Source organism: Sinohyriopsis cumingii, unplaced genomic scaffold, assembly GCF_028554795.1.
Source record: "Sinohyriopsis cumingii isolate HCF-2022 unplaced genomic scaffold, ASM2855479v2 utg000913l, whole genome shotgun sequence".
NCBI classification, from domain to species: Eukaryota; Metazoa; Mollusca; class Bivalvia; order Unionida; family Unionidae; genus Sinohyriopsis; species Sinohyriopsis cumingii.
Genome location: NW_028315943.1, coordinates 5,428,215 through 5,442,973, shown reverse-complemented (window position 1 = coordinate 5,442,973; position 14,759 = coordinate 5,428,215). Strand labels below are relative to the sequence as shown.

Genomic DNA, 14,759 nt, shown 5'->3' with positions numbered 1-14,759 from the left:
TTGCATTTTAATGTGATGTAAAATTCCCAAACCATTTGTTGAGGATGTTATACCTTAAGAGTCAATGGCAAGAGCATGTACTCAAACAAGGCCTATGTAATTCTCCTCAGTCAAGTTTTGTACTGTAATCCATGTTTGCTTTTCTTTTGGATTTAGTAAGTAAGCTACCAATGTACTCACATATAATACAAGTCCAACTGCAAACTACACAGACCCAGATCTGCCAGTGCATTATGCATTGATAGGTCGATGCAGTTTGTTAGTTGTAATCTGTAGATCAAACAGGATAGACCCTGATCTGCACTCAGATTTTGATACAGCAGATCAGGATCTTTGTTGTTTGCAGTTTGACATGACTTATAAATGAGTATGTATGGTAGACATTGAGCTCAAGTTTCAAGACCTCCTGCTTAGAATTCCTACCCAAAAGCTTTGTGCTTTTTGTTCTCAATATATATAACCATACACAATACAGGAATATGATGCGCTGCTTTTTCTTTTTCATCTTGGATATATTGTGACAAGTAACATTCTTGTGTTCATGTGTATCATCCATTCCCATTGTATGGTTACTGTAGTTTTTCTGTGATAAGCCAATGGAGATGAGAGGTGAGTGAGTGACGGAATGTCTTTGACTAAACATAGCGTACAATCAGCCATAGATACATTTAGTACATATTTGCCAGAATTATATAAAATTGGGGGTGAGTGGGCTTTCAGTCAATCATGGGTTTGTCATTGATGAATGTAGTATACTTTTATGCATTTTTACAATGTATAATTATGACAGTGAATGTTTCAGATACTTGATGTAACCCAAGGAATGGGTGGAACAGAAAGGAGGTGTCTCAAAGATACGGGTTTTTAAAAAAAATCAAATATATGATGGCTTCCATTTGTACATTCATGGTTGAAATAAATTATCAGCATGTAGGTATCATTCAAGCTGTCATTTAATGTAAAAGAGAATTTGTGGCACCAATCTTTGTTTTGAAATTTAAAAAAATTATCACATAAAACAAATAAGATTTTCACACTCCTGAACAAATTGTAGTGAAATTATGGCCCTTTCATTTAACATTTGCTTTATTTTTAAGGTTAAACTGCTCTGATTGAAGAACACATGCTATGTAAATACTTCTCTAATTAAAAGAATGTGTGTGTGATTTGGATTTTTAACATAGCTTTAAAAAAAATTCAGTCATATTGCTACGATGTCTGCAGTATGGCAGTTTATAGTGATGTCTAGCACTGGGGCATCATGCTGCAGACATGTAGCATGATGTCCCACCCAGTCACATTATCCTGACACCAGGTTGACCAGTCCTAATACTAACCTCTTAATGCTGAGTACCAAGCGAGACAGCTGTTTTTGTAAGTCTTTGGTATGACTCGGCTGGGGATCGAACCCCCGACCTTCCACATCCAAGGCTGACTCTTTAGCCACTAGGCCACCAAAGCAGTCAATTAAAAGAATATAAGATCAGAAATTTACATTAGCTTCAATATGGAAAGCACTTGTATAAACTGAGTACTAATTTTCATGGATGAACTGGTTGCTGCTAACAGCAAAATTGAAGACCAAATGAACTGTAAAAGCAATTTCTCCTCCTGTCTTGTCAGAGCATTCTGATGAATGTATACACCAGGAAAACAGCCATTAAAGATTGATACCCATAAAAATTGATAAATACTCCATTTGTCATGTTCAATATTGGCCTTTGACCATTAGTCAGGCTAGGGAACTGGTTGGCTATTTGGGCTTTTTAAGTGAGTAAAGTTTCTTCATAGGGCACCCACTGTTCAAGAGAGAGCTTTTTAAGTGAGTAAAGTTTCTTTATAGGGCACCCACTATTCAAGAGAGGCTTTTTATGAACTCTTTTGCAGCATTTAAGATATTTTCACTCAAAGAGAACAACAGGTTAGTGATGCAATGTTGAATGTTCCCATATGCCATGTATCATATCTCTATAGATTTAAGAATGTACAGTGCTTATTGAGGGCAGAGAACACCCCATAGTCATCAAGGCACACCCTAGAGAGGGCAGGTTGCTGTGCCTAACTAAAACAGGTTAGGGACAGCAGTGGTGTTTATTGTTTTTAGAAGTTGACTGTTGCAAGTTGTATATTTATTGTTATTGGATTTGTAGCTGTTTGGAGTTAGTGTCTTTTGTCCTTTATGTTTCCATTACATGCCTAAGTCACCAATAAGAAACCAAAGGCATCAACCATGGCCCAGTCTTATTTTTAAAAATGTCTAGTAAAAAGTAACAAATAGTTTCTATGGGTTTAAGAAATATATGCCATATAACTTTTTATTAATTTTATAGACAATATATTTTTGATTGAATATGAACAACAATATTATTTAGTAATTATTTCTTCTGTTTCACTTTTTGCTCTGTTGGTCAATGGCCAGAAAAGCTTATGGGATGGCATGTCATCTGCTGTCTGTCCTTTAGCGCAAGTTTGTTATTGCCACTCCTCCAAAACTACTGGGAAGATTGTCATGCAACTTTACACGCATATTCATTCCAAGGTTTAGTTGGTCATAAATAAAAATGTTTTTGTTCTCCCATCAAATATGGTCACCACAGCAGCCATCTTGAAAATCTTATTATCACTGATCTTCTTGAATAGAATGTCATATCAGCATAAGGTCTTCACTCAAAGCCTTATGATATCTGGTTGGACCTAAATGAAAATGGTTCTGCTAGGACATCCAGTATGGCTACCACAATGGCCATCTTGAAAATCTTCTTACTGCTATTCCTCCTGAATGAATTGTTATCTCAACATGAGGTTTTCACTAAAATATTTCTTGTGTCTAGTTCCGCGGTGTCAAACTCATTTGCTTTAGTGGGTCAGATTTGATATAAATGTACTTCGCTCAAGCCATATGTATCATCAGTAAGATAAGCAATTAACTAGAGACTTGGTGGGGGGTGGGGGGCAGACTAAAGAGTCTGTTGGGCCATTTGTTTAACACCCCTGATCTAGTTGGTCCTAAATAAAAATGGCTCTGCTTGGACATTCATTATAGCTGCCACAATGGCTGTCTTGAAAAGCTTGTTATTCCTGCTCCTGATTGGATGGTCATATCAACATGGGGTTTTACCAGAAGACTTCTTATGATGTCTAGTTAGTCCTACATCAGTATGGTTCGACTTGGACATTCCATGTGACCATAGCTATGGCTGTCTTAAAACTCTTGTTAATGCTACTCTACCTGAATAGATAATCATATCATTGGGTTTTCATTTAAAAAAATTCCTATGACGTCTAGGTGGTCCCAAATGAAAATGGTGCTGATCTAACATTCAATTTGGCTACCATATTATTCATCTTGAATTTTTTTTTATTACTACTCGTACTGAACAGAAAGTTATTAGCATGGGATGTTTTCACTGGAAGATTTATGGCATTTAGTTGGTCCAGAATGAAAATAGTGCTGACCTGACCTCAAGTATGGCCACCAATGTAGCCATCTTGAAAATCTTCTCATAAATGGATAATCATATTCACATAGGCATACGTGTATTAGTAAAGATTGGTCAGATCAGGAGATTTCCAAAATTTGGTAAGGAGTTTTGACCTCAGAAGAGGGAGGATTTTCATTGACCCAATTTTTAGCATACAGATGTACAGACATTACAACTACCAAACTAATTTACATTTTTTAAGAAGTTAAATTATTCATATCATCAAAATGTTGCCAGTCATGCTCTTATATGAACCATAAGTATTTTTAGTATTTCTGTGGTCATTGCTGGGTTATATTAGGGCAGTCCTCATCATTGTTGATGTTAACACTTAGGATATGATTGATGTATTCTTATTGGATTGAGGTTTCCTCTTGAGTCATACTGAAATTTCCTCATAATGGATAATGTCCTTATGGGGTCTGCGATTGGAATGGGGCAATGTTAGTGCAACAGTCCTGAGTTCATAAAGAAATTTAAATTTTTTCCTGTCTGTAGGTAGATTCAGATTGCTGACTGCCTGTCAGAACTTTTAAAGATTGGTACTGTCTGGGTCTAATTCTAACATTGTTTTAATATCAGTAAAAAAAATTCACATGAAGCACAAATGCTTACATTATACTAGAGGTGCATGGTATTACTGGTATACTGGTTTGCCATGTATTTATTCCATTGGTGTGTACCATGATGGTACTTTTTCACTGTATTGGTGCTTCAGTATGTTTCTGTCAGCATGGAATGTATGGAAATGCCTGAGTAATCTTGTTACAGATTTAATATTAATAGCATGTTTTCATTGTTCATGACACAGCGGTTCCAGAAATTATTTATTTGTTTGCAAAACAGTTGTATTTGTTATAAATTGATGTTGAATATTATAGTATAATTATATATATTTGTTATCCTTATATGAACCTTTAATCACATGTTTGATATGTGTCACATATGTCAACATGGTGGCCAGATGGATGTTGTGATAGATAGTCAGGCAAAATCTATATTTGGAAATATTTGCTGTTTTAATAAAATGTCATTGTTTAGTTGAGTTTTTTTACCTGCATAATTATGTTGATGTATTAATAAATGTATTTCTTTGTTAGAATCATCCTAAGGTTGTTCAGTGAGCAGTTTTCTTTTTGAATTTTACATAATTAAGTCCACTAATTATTTTCCCATTAAGTGTATTTTGTATTTGCTGGCCCTTTCTGACAAATATCTTTCCTGGGTGTTAGCATCCCACTCACAGTTTCCCTGTTAAATAAATAGTGTAGCTAATGAATTGCAGGCTTCATTGTCAACATTTCCTATGCTATAATGTCAGGATATATCTTTCACAGGACATTCAATATAAAATGTAAACTTGATCATCCCAATTTATTTCCTCTTTTAGATTACAAATTACTCAACAGTTAACATAACAATTTAACTAGTTACAGCCAAGCAGCCTATTTTGATCTGTAATTTAAATATTGTTCGAACTAAATGAGCCCTTCAGAATAATGAATAAATACAATAATAAAAAGTCGATAAAGGTATAGTAAATATCATATCTAGATCCCGATCTACCTTAGCATAATGCACCTGCAGATTAGGATCTGTGATGGTTTGTTCTGCTGATTACTCCTACAAAACTGCACAACAAAAACCACCTATTATGGTAAAAATAATAATTAAAACCCAAGCAAAATATATAGTGCATACACTAAATATATAAATGACATGTGTGGGGGTGCAGGAAATGCTCTGCATATAGAACAGGTTGTCACAAACATAAAATTAAACTTAACTGGATGGCTAGTAAAGTTGAATGCATTTAAATATTGAGGATAACCTATGCTTCACCATATTCTTTGCACTGCACTGGACTGCTGCCAGGCAATGACTTTACACCTTTAGCTTCATTGTCTATATTTTCCAAACTTTTTCACAAAACCAAAGGACCATTTCCGACCAAATTTGGTAAAGAACAGACATTACTTGAAGGGCTTTCAGTCTTCTACAAATGATGCTGACATGTCATCAGATATGGCACCATTATGAAACAAAATAAAAATGCATTAAAAACTTCTGTTCACAAACTGCTTTACAGAATTTGTCCAGATTTGGCAGAAAGTATCTTGCGATGAAGGGTTTTCCAATTTTGTACAAACTATGCTGATCTGTTTTTAAGTAAGGCCACTGTTTTTAAACACAAAGATCTTTATTAAATTTCTGGTAAAAACATCACGCAACAGAATTTAACCAAATTTGACAGAAAGCATGTTGGCTTCAGGGCATATCCTACTTGTGTATATGTCATCAAACATGTCTGTCATTATTAATAATAGAAAAACCTTTATGATATTTCTCAAAAAAAAAGAAAAAAAGAAACAGAATTTGTCCAAAGTTGCCAGGAAGTATCCTGGCTTGAAGTTCATTCAGATTAATTTAGATGATGCTGATCCACTGTCATGTATGTTCACTATTGCTAAAATTGTGAAAACCTTTCAATTGTGTCTTCTAAAATACTATGCAACTGAATTTGACTAAACTTGACAAAAATACTTCCTAACATAAAGGCCTTTCAGATTTGTACAAGTGATGCCTACCCACCATCAAATATAGTTGGTTACTACAATTAGAAAAATCTTTAGATGAGTTTTCATAAATGACAGAATTTGACTGTTTTGACAGAAAGCATCCTGTCATGAAAGGCTTTTACAGATGCTGCTGATCTGCCGTCAGATATGTGTGTGATTATTAAATATAGTCCTTTCATCATCTTCTCCAAAACCACAACACAGAAATGACAAAATTTGATGGAAAGCATTCTGGCATGAATGGCATTTAGGTTTATACAAATAGTGTCAATCTCTCATAAAATTTGCCCACAGACTTTTCACAACTTCACAAAAATCACTTAGCAGAATTTGTCAAAATTTGACAGAAAGCATACTAGCATGAAAGGGCTTTTAAATTGGTAAACGAAGCTCATGTGCCTTTGGATATGGCTGCCATTAGTAAAAATAGTAAGACCTATAAGCAAATTCTTTTCAAAAGTACTCAACAATATTTGATCAAATTTGACTGAAAGCATCTTGATATAAAGTTCTTCAAAGTTTACACAGGTACTCTGCTAGCAAATAAGGTCACTGTTACTAAATATATAATAACTTTAAATGACTTCCTTTGTGAAAAGAAATTAAACCAAATTAAACCAAAAACAAGCTGGCATAACTGGCTTTAAAATCTGTACAAATATTTTTGATTGGATAAATGAGGCTGGTTTCTCATCAATTATGGATGGAGATACCTTGAAATAGTTCTTTTTGTAATTTATGAAATCAGTACTGTTTAATGAAATTTTCTTTAAATAGTATCCTGCTGATCCATATTTATTGGTTAACTGCTCTTGCCTTTGGCTGTTTGACCCATTAGATGAAGAAATACAGTCCCTCTTAGGTCTCTTTGGTTAGATATATTGTGAAAAAATGAACAGGTCATGAAAACTAGCTGTCAACTGTACTCCATCTCTCAGCATTTTGATAGCACATGGGCTATAAGTAAAGTAATTTGTAGACATAGCACTGTTGGAGTCTTTTCTTGGAGCTTTTTGGTGTAAGTGACTTGTATGGCAGTAATAGGCATATGTTATATTTTCATTCAACTTCGGATGGTCCACTTGACCTTGAGCTAGAGAAAAGGGGTATTATTTTTGTGATCTGATATCATGTTCCTTTTTGCCTTTTTTTCATAACCTATCACAAGAAGAAAGATAGTATATTATTAGCATGTTTGTTCATCCTTGCTGCAACTTGTGCCCAATATAAGGCACTCCATTATAAGACAGTTCCTATTATAAGGTCCTTCTTTATAGCACAGTTCCTGTTATAAGACCTGTCATTATAAGACAGTTCCTGTTATAAGGTCTTTCATTATAACACAGTTCCTGTTATAAGGCCTGTCATTATAACACGGTTCCTGTTATAAGACCTTTCATTATAACACAGTTCCTCTTATAAGGCCTTTCATTATAACACAGTTCCTGTTATAAGGCAGGTGTGGCCATGGATCCCATTTCATTAAGTTGTAATAAAGTTATATATATTATGTACTTCATTATACAGGGGTCTTATTATCAGGCTGCCATGAACAGTATCAAAATTTGGGAGTAATTATCAATTTTTTTGTTCATTTTCTTGGGCTTTCTTTTCTGTTTTGTTTTTCTATTGGTTTGGTTTTAATTACACCTTTTAGGGCAATATAAAAAAACTTGCTTATTTTTTCTCACAAAAGTCCTCAATCTTGGGTACCGAAGTTATCAATTCAGTTACTAAATACATCTTTACTATTTTGCAGATTTGGCCTTGGTCGTAAGTCTACATCAGAACTTTCTCCTGGATCAAAGAAAGTTTTGTCTGGTATGCCACCAGTACCGCATTCAATGACTCAGAACTTGGTACAGTCTTTTGCAATGTCCGGCCAAGTACAGCAGCAATCTGGCCTGAACCAGCCACCCAAGACACGCAAAAGTGTAGGTGTTGTTTACTTTGCATGCAAAATTGTCATTTGAATTGACTTAATTTATTAAAATTAAACAGCAAACAAAACATGCAGTAGTTTGCATATACTTTGTTAATAATGTGCTGACATTTTTAAAAGCACTGGAACACTTAATTTGTTATATATATATATATATATATATATATATATATATATATATATATATATATATATATATATATATATATATATTAATGGTTCTCAACTGTGATTTTCCCCAAAGATATATGTGGTAACTATATACTTGTGAAATACAGTAAACACATTAAAAGGAGATATAACAAGTTGTTACAAAATAAGAAAACAATGATATAAATAATTTTTGAATGCACTGGAAAATGTGTAATTTTCTATTCAGGATTCGCTTCTCCTTTAGTATTACTACTATTCTTCAGTGCTTAATTGGTTTCCTTTTCGAACTAGTTTACCTCAATAATTATTTATTTAAAATATGGTGTGCTTAATTGGTTTCCTTTCGAACTAGTTTACCTCAATAATTATTTATTTAAAATATGGTCACATCAACATATGGTTTTCACTGAGACTTCTTGTGACGTCTGGTTGGGCAGGAATGAAAATATTGCCAGTCTGATGGCCAATATGACCACCGTGGCAGCCATCTTGACAATATTACTGTCACTACTTCTCCTGAATGGTAAGTCATATCAACATGGGGTTTTCACTTTAATATTCTCTATGGCGTCCAGATGATCCTGAATGAAAATGATACTGCTTTGATCTCAGATGTGGCCACCATGATAGCTAGCTTGGAAAATTTCTCCAAAATGGAAAGTCATATTGAGATGGGTTTCTCACCAAAAACTCACTTACAGTGGCTGTTTGGTTCTGTGAGAATGATGTGAATCTTATATCAAGTATGACCACTAGGATTGCCATCTTGAAAATCTTCTTGTCAATAATTCAGAAGAATTTGATGGTCATATTGGCATGTGGATTTCACCAGAAGATGTCTTTTGTCTAGTTTTTGCATAAATCCGTGTTTGTTTGTACCCCCTACCAATTTCAGTAATAAAAATCATGAATTTGATAATAAATGCACAGAACTTAGCCATTTTATTAATTGATTTATAATTTCTAACCTAACTGTGACCAGGGTGGCCCTAACACTTCATCATCAGTGCTTTTCATGCTTAAAAGAGTTTTATACTAACATGGTGCCATTTTGCGTACATTATGGGCAAGTCTATTTTCCCCAGACAACTGCTGGATATGTCCAGAAATTACCATAAGGTTAAGAGTTGAGAGTTATATCCCTTTACACACATGTTGCTAAAGCCACATGAAAAGCAGATTCGTACTTGTCATTCTTTTCCTTTGTTTGATTTACCTTCTGTGTTCATATTTATGTAGTCATGCGTCCATCCCTTTTGCTGAAAATGTATTTGTCCAGGAACTGGAAATGACTGGTGAGCAGGGTAATTTTTTAACACTGAAAACTTCCATTTGGTATGAAACACACAGACGATAATTATTTTAAGGCCCCCATGGTTATAATCAGGCTTGAAATTATAAATCAATGAATGAACTAAGTTCTGTGCAGTTTTTATATCACATTTAAGATTTTCGTTATTTTTAATCTCTTTTTTTAAATCTGTAATAGGTTACAAACAGATGGGGAGATATATTCAGACTTTAGTTAGTCCTAAATCAAAATGGTGACCAACAGACATTTAATATGGCTGCCACAATAAACATATTGAAAATCTTGTTACTAAGTCTCCTGAAAGAATGGTTATATTGGCATGGAGTTTCTACCAGAAGTTTTCTAATGGTGTCTAGTTGATCCTGAATTTAAATGGTACATCCAGTCTTGGTTTCAGAAGTTGGCATTTATAAAGAAGAACTGGTCTTTTCTTGAATTTCTGTAAATTCTTTTGGGACACTACAGTGCTGGTCCCTTAAGGCTTGTTTGTTAAATTTTTTGCCAAGGCTTCATAGTTTGTGTTCCCAAGGTATCATATGCTGACTCAGCTCATGCAAGTCAGATGGTTTGAGGGTCTGATGTAATGTCTAAATCTGTATGGCAGACCCAGGGGCAATTTGTTCAGTTATTTGTTTGCTTTTTTTGTAACAAGTCATCTTTTGTCTAGTTTCATGGCTGTAGAGAGTTTAAACAGTTGGTAGAACATAAATACCAACAAAATTTATTGACAACACCTGTATCGATTGTCCAAGAAAGAAATGATCTATAAACAGGGCCTAATGACTGATGAATTTAACATCATTAAGGTTTTTGTATGGTAGTTTACTGAACAAACATGTCAAAGACTAGCCAATATAATGGAATTTGAGAATTTGTATGACCTATGTCCACTTGCCCTGAGCATGTACTATTAAAAAAAAAATAAATGATGTCACAATTGCTAAAAATAATTTGTTTTTGAAATTATTGCTAACCATAAATTTTGATGTTTATTATTTCAACTTTAAAAAAATAGGCACATGGATATTACCGTATATACTCATGTAAAAGCCTGTCCGGGTATAAGCCGACCCCCACCCACCCAAATTGAACAGGTATAAACACCAAAATGTGCATGACCCGCGTATAAACCAACGTACAACTCCGAAACATCTCTAGATGCACAAGTTATGTTCTAAATGCATTTATGTAGGCAAAGTTACATGTATGCTTTTCTCGAGGTTGGCATGCATGATTATTAAAAGGAAATCGTATAAATGTGTTTGAAAAGTAATTTATTTAATTTTCTGTTTTCTTATTGTTTCTGCCTGATTTAGATTTGTGTATAATTTGATCGAACGACGACAAGAATTTAGCATTCGCGAGTTGCTGTAACAGTACCTCTCCCTTTATACTCGATTATTGTTTGTTTATGCATTATTGCAATGGACATTTTATATGAGTGCGCTGGCATTTATGTTTTTACTTTGCTTTGAAATTGTAAATACCTAGCTCATTAAAATGTAATCCCAGTATGACAACACAACAAATAAAAACAATACAGTTCGATGCTAATACCGTAAAAGCTGAGTTACAGTTTGCTTTGATGTAAGCGACCTTACACCATGCCTGTCAACTTTCACAGGGGAGAAAAAAACCTCCTGATTTCATATCTTCCAATATTTGCAGAGAACTCCCAATTATTACATTATGTATTCGATTTTCATTTCTTCTAAACAAGAAAAGTCCTACATGTTCTATTGTATCACCTGTAAATTATTGTTGGGACAAAATAATTACTTAACTATAAAGAATTCGCTTCTTCACTAAATAGAATGTTATGTTTACCGGTAAACATTATTCACATAAATTAATGATTTGTTTTACCTCTACAATAAAACAAGAACAAAAAAATGAACCACAACAATAAAATTGTCCACAATTAATTTCAATCCCAAGAATGATCACTACGAATGCTGTAACTCCATCTGCAATAGCGCCATTCCCACGAAAGAAACTTACATGAGTGAACACCTTCCTCTTTTATACCATATATACCAATGATAATTAGGGGCCCCGAGTGGTCTAAAGCGCTCTCCATTAAGGATCACTGCCATCTCACCTGTGTCTGCGTGGGTTCAAGTCTAGGATTCAGCCATGTGGGTATGTGAGAAAGCTTGCCAGTAGCCTCTCGTGGGTTGGTGGTTCTTTCCGGGGTTTTCTGGGTTCTTCCTCCACCATTAATACTGGCCGCCATGTATAGCCTATCGTGTGCTGAAAAATGGCGCTAAACATTATAACAACAACAACCAATGCTAATTACCACTGTTAAATTAAAAGAAGGAATGAAAATACATACCACGCAGCAAATGTGTCCTTATAAAACTAATTCAGAATACATGTTTTATAATAAACAATACTAAATGCTTTACGAGTTGACAATAAAGGAATACGGTCGGATGTACAAAGAGGGGAAAATAGTTACCACATGTACGTTACCATGAGGTTGGCTATTTTTGTACCTTTAGTTCAACAAAATTGGGAATCCTTTATTTGCCAATCAATTGAGTGTATAATTTGGTTTCTTTGAATTACGGTGGAGGGCGTATCGTTTTCGCAAAATAGTTGCATTTAAAAGGATTAACTTTTAATTAGTCATGCTGGCTTTCTTGCTTGTTTATTTAAGACTAATCTTTAGCTGTTGTGCAGTTTGACCACAGCTGACCAGAATATGAAAATAGGGCATGTCTCAGGGAGAAACAGCGAGCCTTTTTGCGAATTTCATGCATCGTGGACCAGGAAGATCGATCAATATTTAATGAAAACAAAATCTTTAAAAATGCCACGAAAAACCTCCTGATTTTAGGTCCCAATCTCTGTTTTTTTAATTCAGTCCCCCTACTTGGCTTTTGAAAAGTTCATAGGTATGCCTTTGCCTCCGTTTTACAATACTATGGTAATCATGCTAATATTATGGAATATAAGGCAATTACATGTCAATATGCTTGTGTAGTTACCAGTCAAAATTCTTTCTTATCACAAGCTAGTTTCAGAGTTTTAATGATTTACTGGCCTGTACTTCGCAAAGCGAAAGAAATTCACCGATTATTAACATAGGAGACGCCAAAACATCAAGCTTTCCATTGTGTGGGAAGTTATGATATTTGTTCAGCTAAAACACAAAACTAAAATTGATTGATGATGATCTTAGTTGAACTATATGAGAATTTTAGCCTTTATTATTACCACTCTTCGTGAACATGTAAATTATGATGGTTATGTGCCTTGTACAATTAAACATGCGTGCCTTTTTAAAAATATTACCTCAATTTGTAGGATTGCTTTAACATTGAATATGAGAAATTTGTGAGCATGTGATTCAACGTAAACGAAACAGCTATTAAGGGTTAGCTGAAATGTTAGCTGGAAGAAGGCAATTCAGTTGAAACAATGAATAATATGTTTGAGAATAAGTAAGGATTTAAGTGACACTATGCACGCTTTGCTCTGTGTAAGTACTGCACATTATAGTTCAACATGGTCTCCCTGTTAAGCTCAACCATCCCACGAATTATGAAGTTAGTTTTTATCTGTAATTAACTTGTGTTGGAGAAATCAGAAAATATGCACATCCAGAATAATAACAAAATCAATCACAGTGCTATGTAGCAGTTTAATAATCGTTGGGTCAGCAAAAGTTACTCATTTTTACATGCCTATGTCTTAGGACACAGAAAATATGTTGTTTCATGTCCAAGATTTACTGCCATAACAGTAGTCAACAAAAAGACCAAAAAACTATAAAGTTTAGACATTGGTCCGTGGATAAGCCCACCCACATTCTTCCAGGCCTTTATTTTTTTCCTAAATTTTTTGGCTTATACGTGAGTATATATGGTATGATCACTTCTCATACCCAATGTAAACTGCTTCAGCTTGAGATGAAAATTGAGAAATCCTGGTGGAATACTCTCCCCAGTAATATAAAATGATGTAACATGTAATGTCATTTTAACTCCAATGATCTCCACCTCCCCTGCCTTGGTCAAATACACAGAAAGCTCAACTACTGCAGCCAAAGTTTTGAATGAAAATTTTTGGTGCGATTGACTACCATGGCCAGGATTTGTCGGACATAAAAGACAAATTCATTTGGCACTTGGTGGTTCTTTCTGGGGATTTCTTCTTTTCTTTCTGCACAAAACATACTGGCTGCGATGTATAGCCTATCATGTGCTGAACAATTTCATTAATCCCATAACAACAACAACCTCCTGTGTCATAATTTATTGAGATTTCTGTGCTATATATATTTAGTAGGCATGAAAAGATAAAATGAAGTATGCAACATATGTTAGCTTGAGTCAGTTGTCTCCCCTCCTCCCACCTCGGGCACACAGATCCTCAATTATGATTTAGAAACTATTAAGATAACCAGCATGTGATTATATATATATATATATATATATATACAGCACATAATAAGTAAGGTTTGTACAATCTTGAAAAGTGCTGGAATTTTTTGGGTTACCTTGATAAGTGTTTGAATTTGGGGTCAGCTCCAAAAAAAAGTATTTCAAAAAGTTCTAGTAAACACTTGGCTGATTTTGAAAAGTGTTTGAAGTTTGAAACAAACATGCTTTTATTGAAAAATATTAATTTTACTGACATAAATATCAAGAAAGAAAATTAAAAATCTGGTAAAATGTTAGAAACCGATCATCTGCAAATTTTGCTTCATGGTTGGGGTGCTCACATATACATTAAGGCTTTGGTTGTTGGGTCACTTACATGCTCATTAGTGGTTTATAGCCTTGTTTGGGATTGTGAGTACCACATGATGAAGATGAATGGATGCTGTGATGACTGGTCCTTTAACTCATTTGGCCCTGGAGGTTTTTGTCATTTTTGCCTGAAATGCGAGTAGGAAAGACATTTGGGGGACTATTTCTGAATACATCCTAATACATCGACTTTCAACAGATTTTTCATTAGCCTAATGCCTAGTTGTATTAGAAACATTGTTTTCCATTGGTTATTTTGCTTGCGCATGAGCAAAAGGGTAAAAGTTGGAGATTTTTTTCTTTCTTTTTCTTCTTAATGGACCCATCATTTTCGTACAGAGACCACTCTTTATTCCAAATGCCTACCTTATCCTAGTTTTTGCAAAGGTTCACTAGTCAGTATGCAGTTCAGACCAGTCTGCCTTAGATCTGAGGCCAAAAAGTCTAAAATCCAAACACAAAATCAGATTCTGACCATGGGTGATTTTGGGTGAGAAAAAAAAACAAGTCCAAAAAATTAGGTTTTTC

At 34.5% G+C, this 14,759-nt stretch overlaps 1 protein-coding gene across 4 annotated transcripts in view; it reads left to right on the top strand.

The window, feature by feature from the left end:
* Window positions 1–14,759, top strand: part of LOC149773091 (CCR4-NOT transcription complex subunit 2-like) — a 66,024-nt gene that overhangs the window by 12,368 nt on the left and 38,897 nt on the right. For 3 of the 4 annotated variants that reach the window (XM_089946853.1, XM_089946852.1, XM_089946851.1), the window contains one exon: window positions 7,821–7,995. In XM_089946853.1, coding sequence (XP_089802979.1) covers window positions 7,821–7,995 — 175 coding nt within the window. Of the gene's footprint in view, window positions 1–483; window positions 610–7,820; window positions 7,996–14,759 lie in introns of those variants that run through there. The other variant, XM_089946854.1, reaches the window with a different exon arrangement.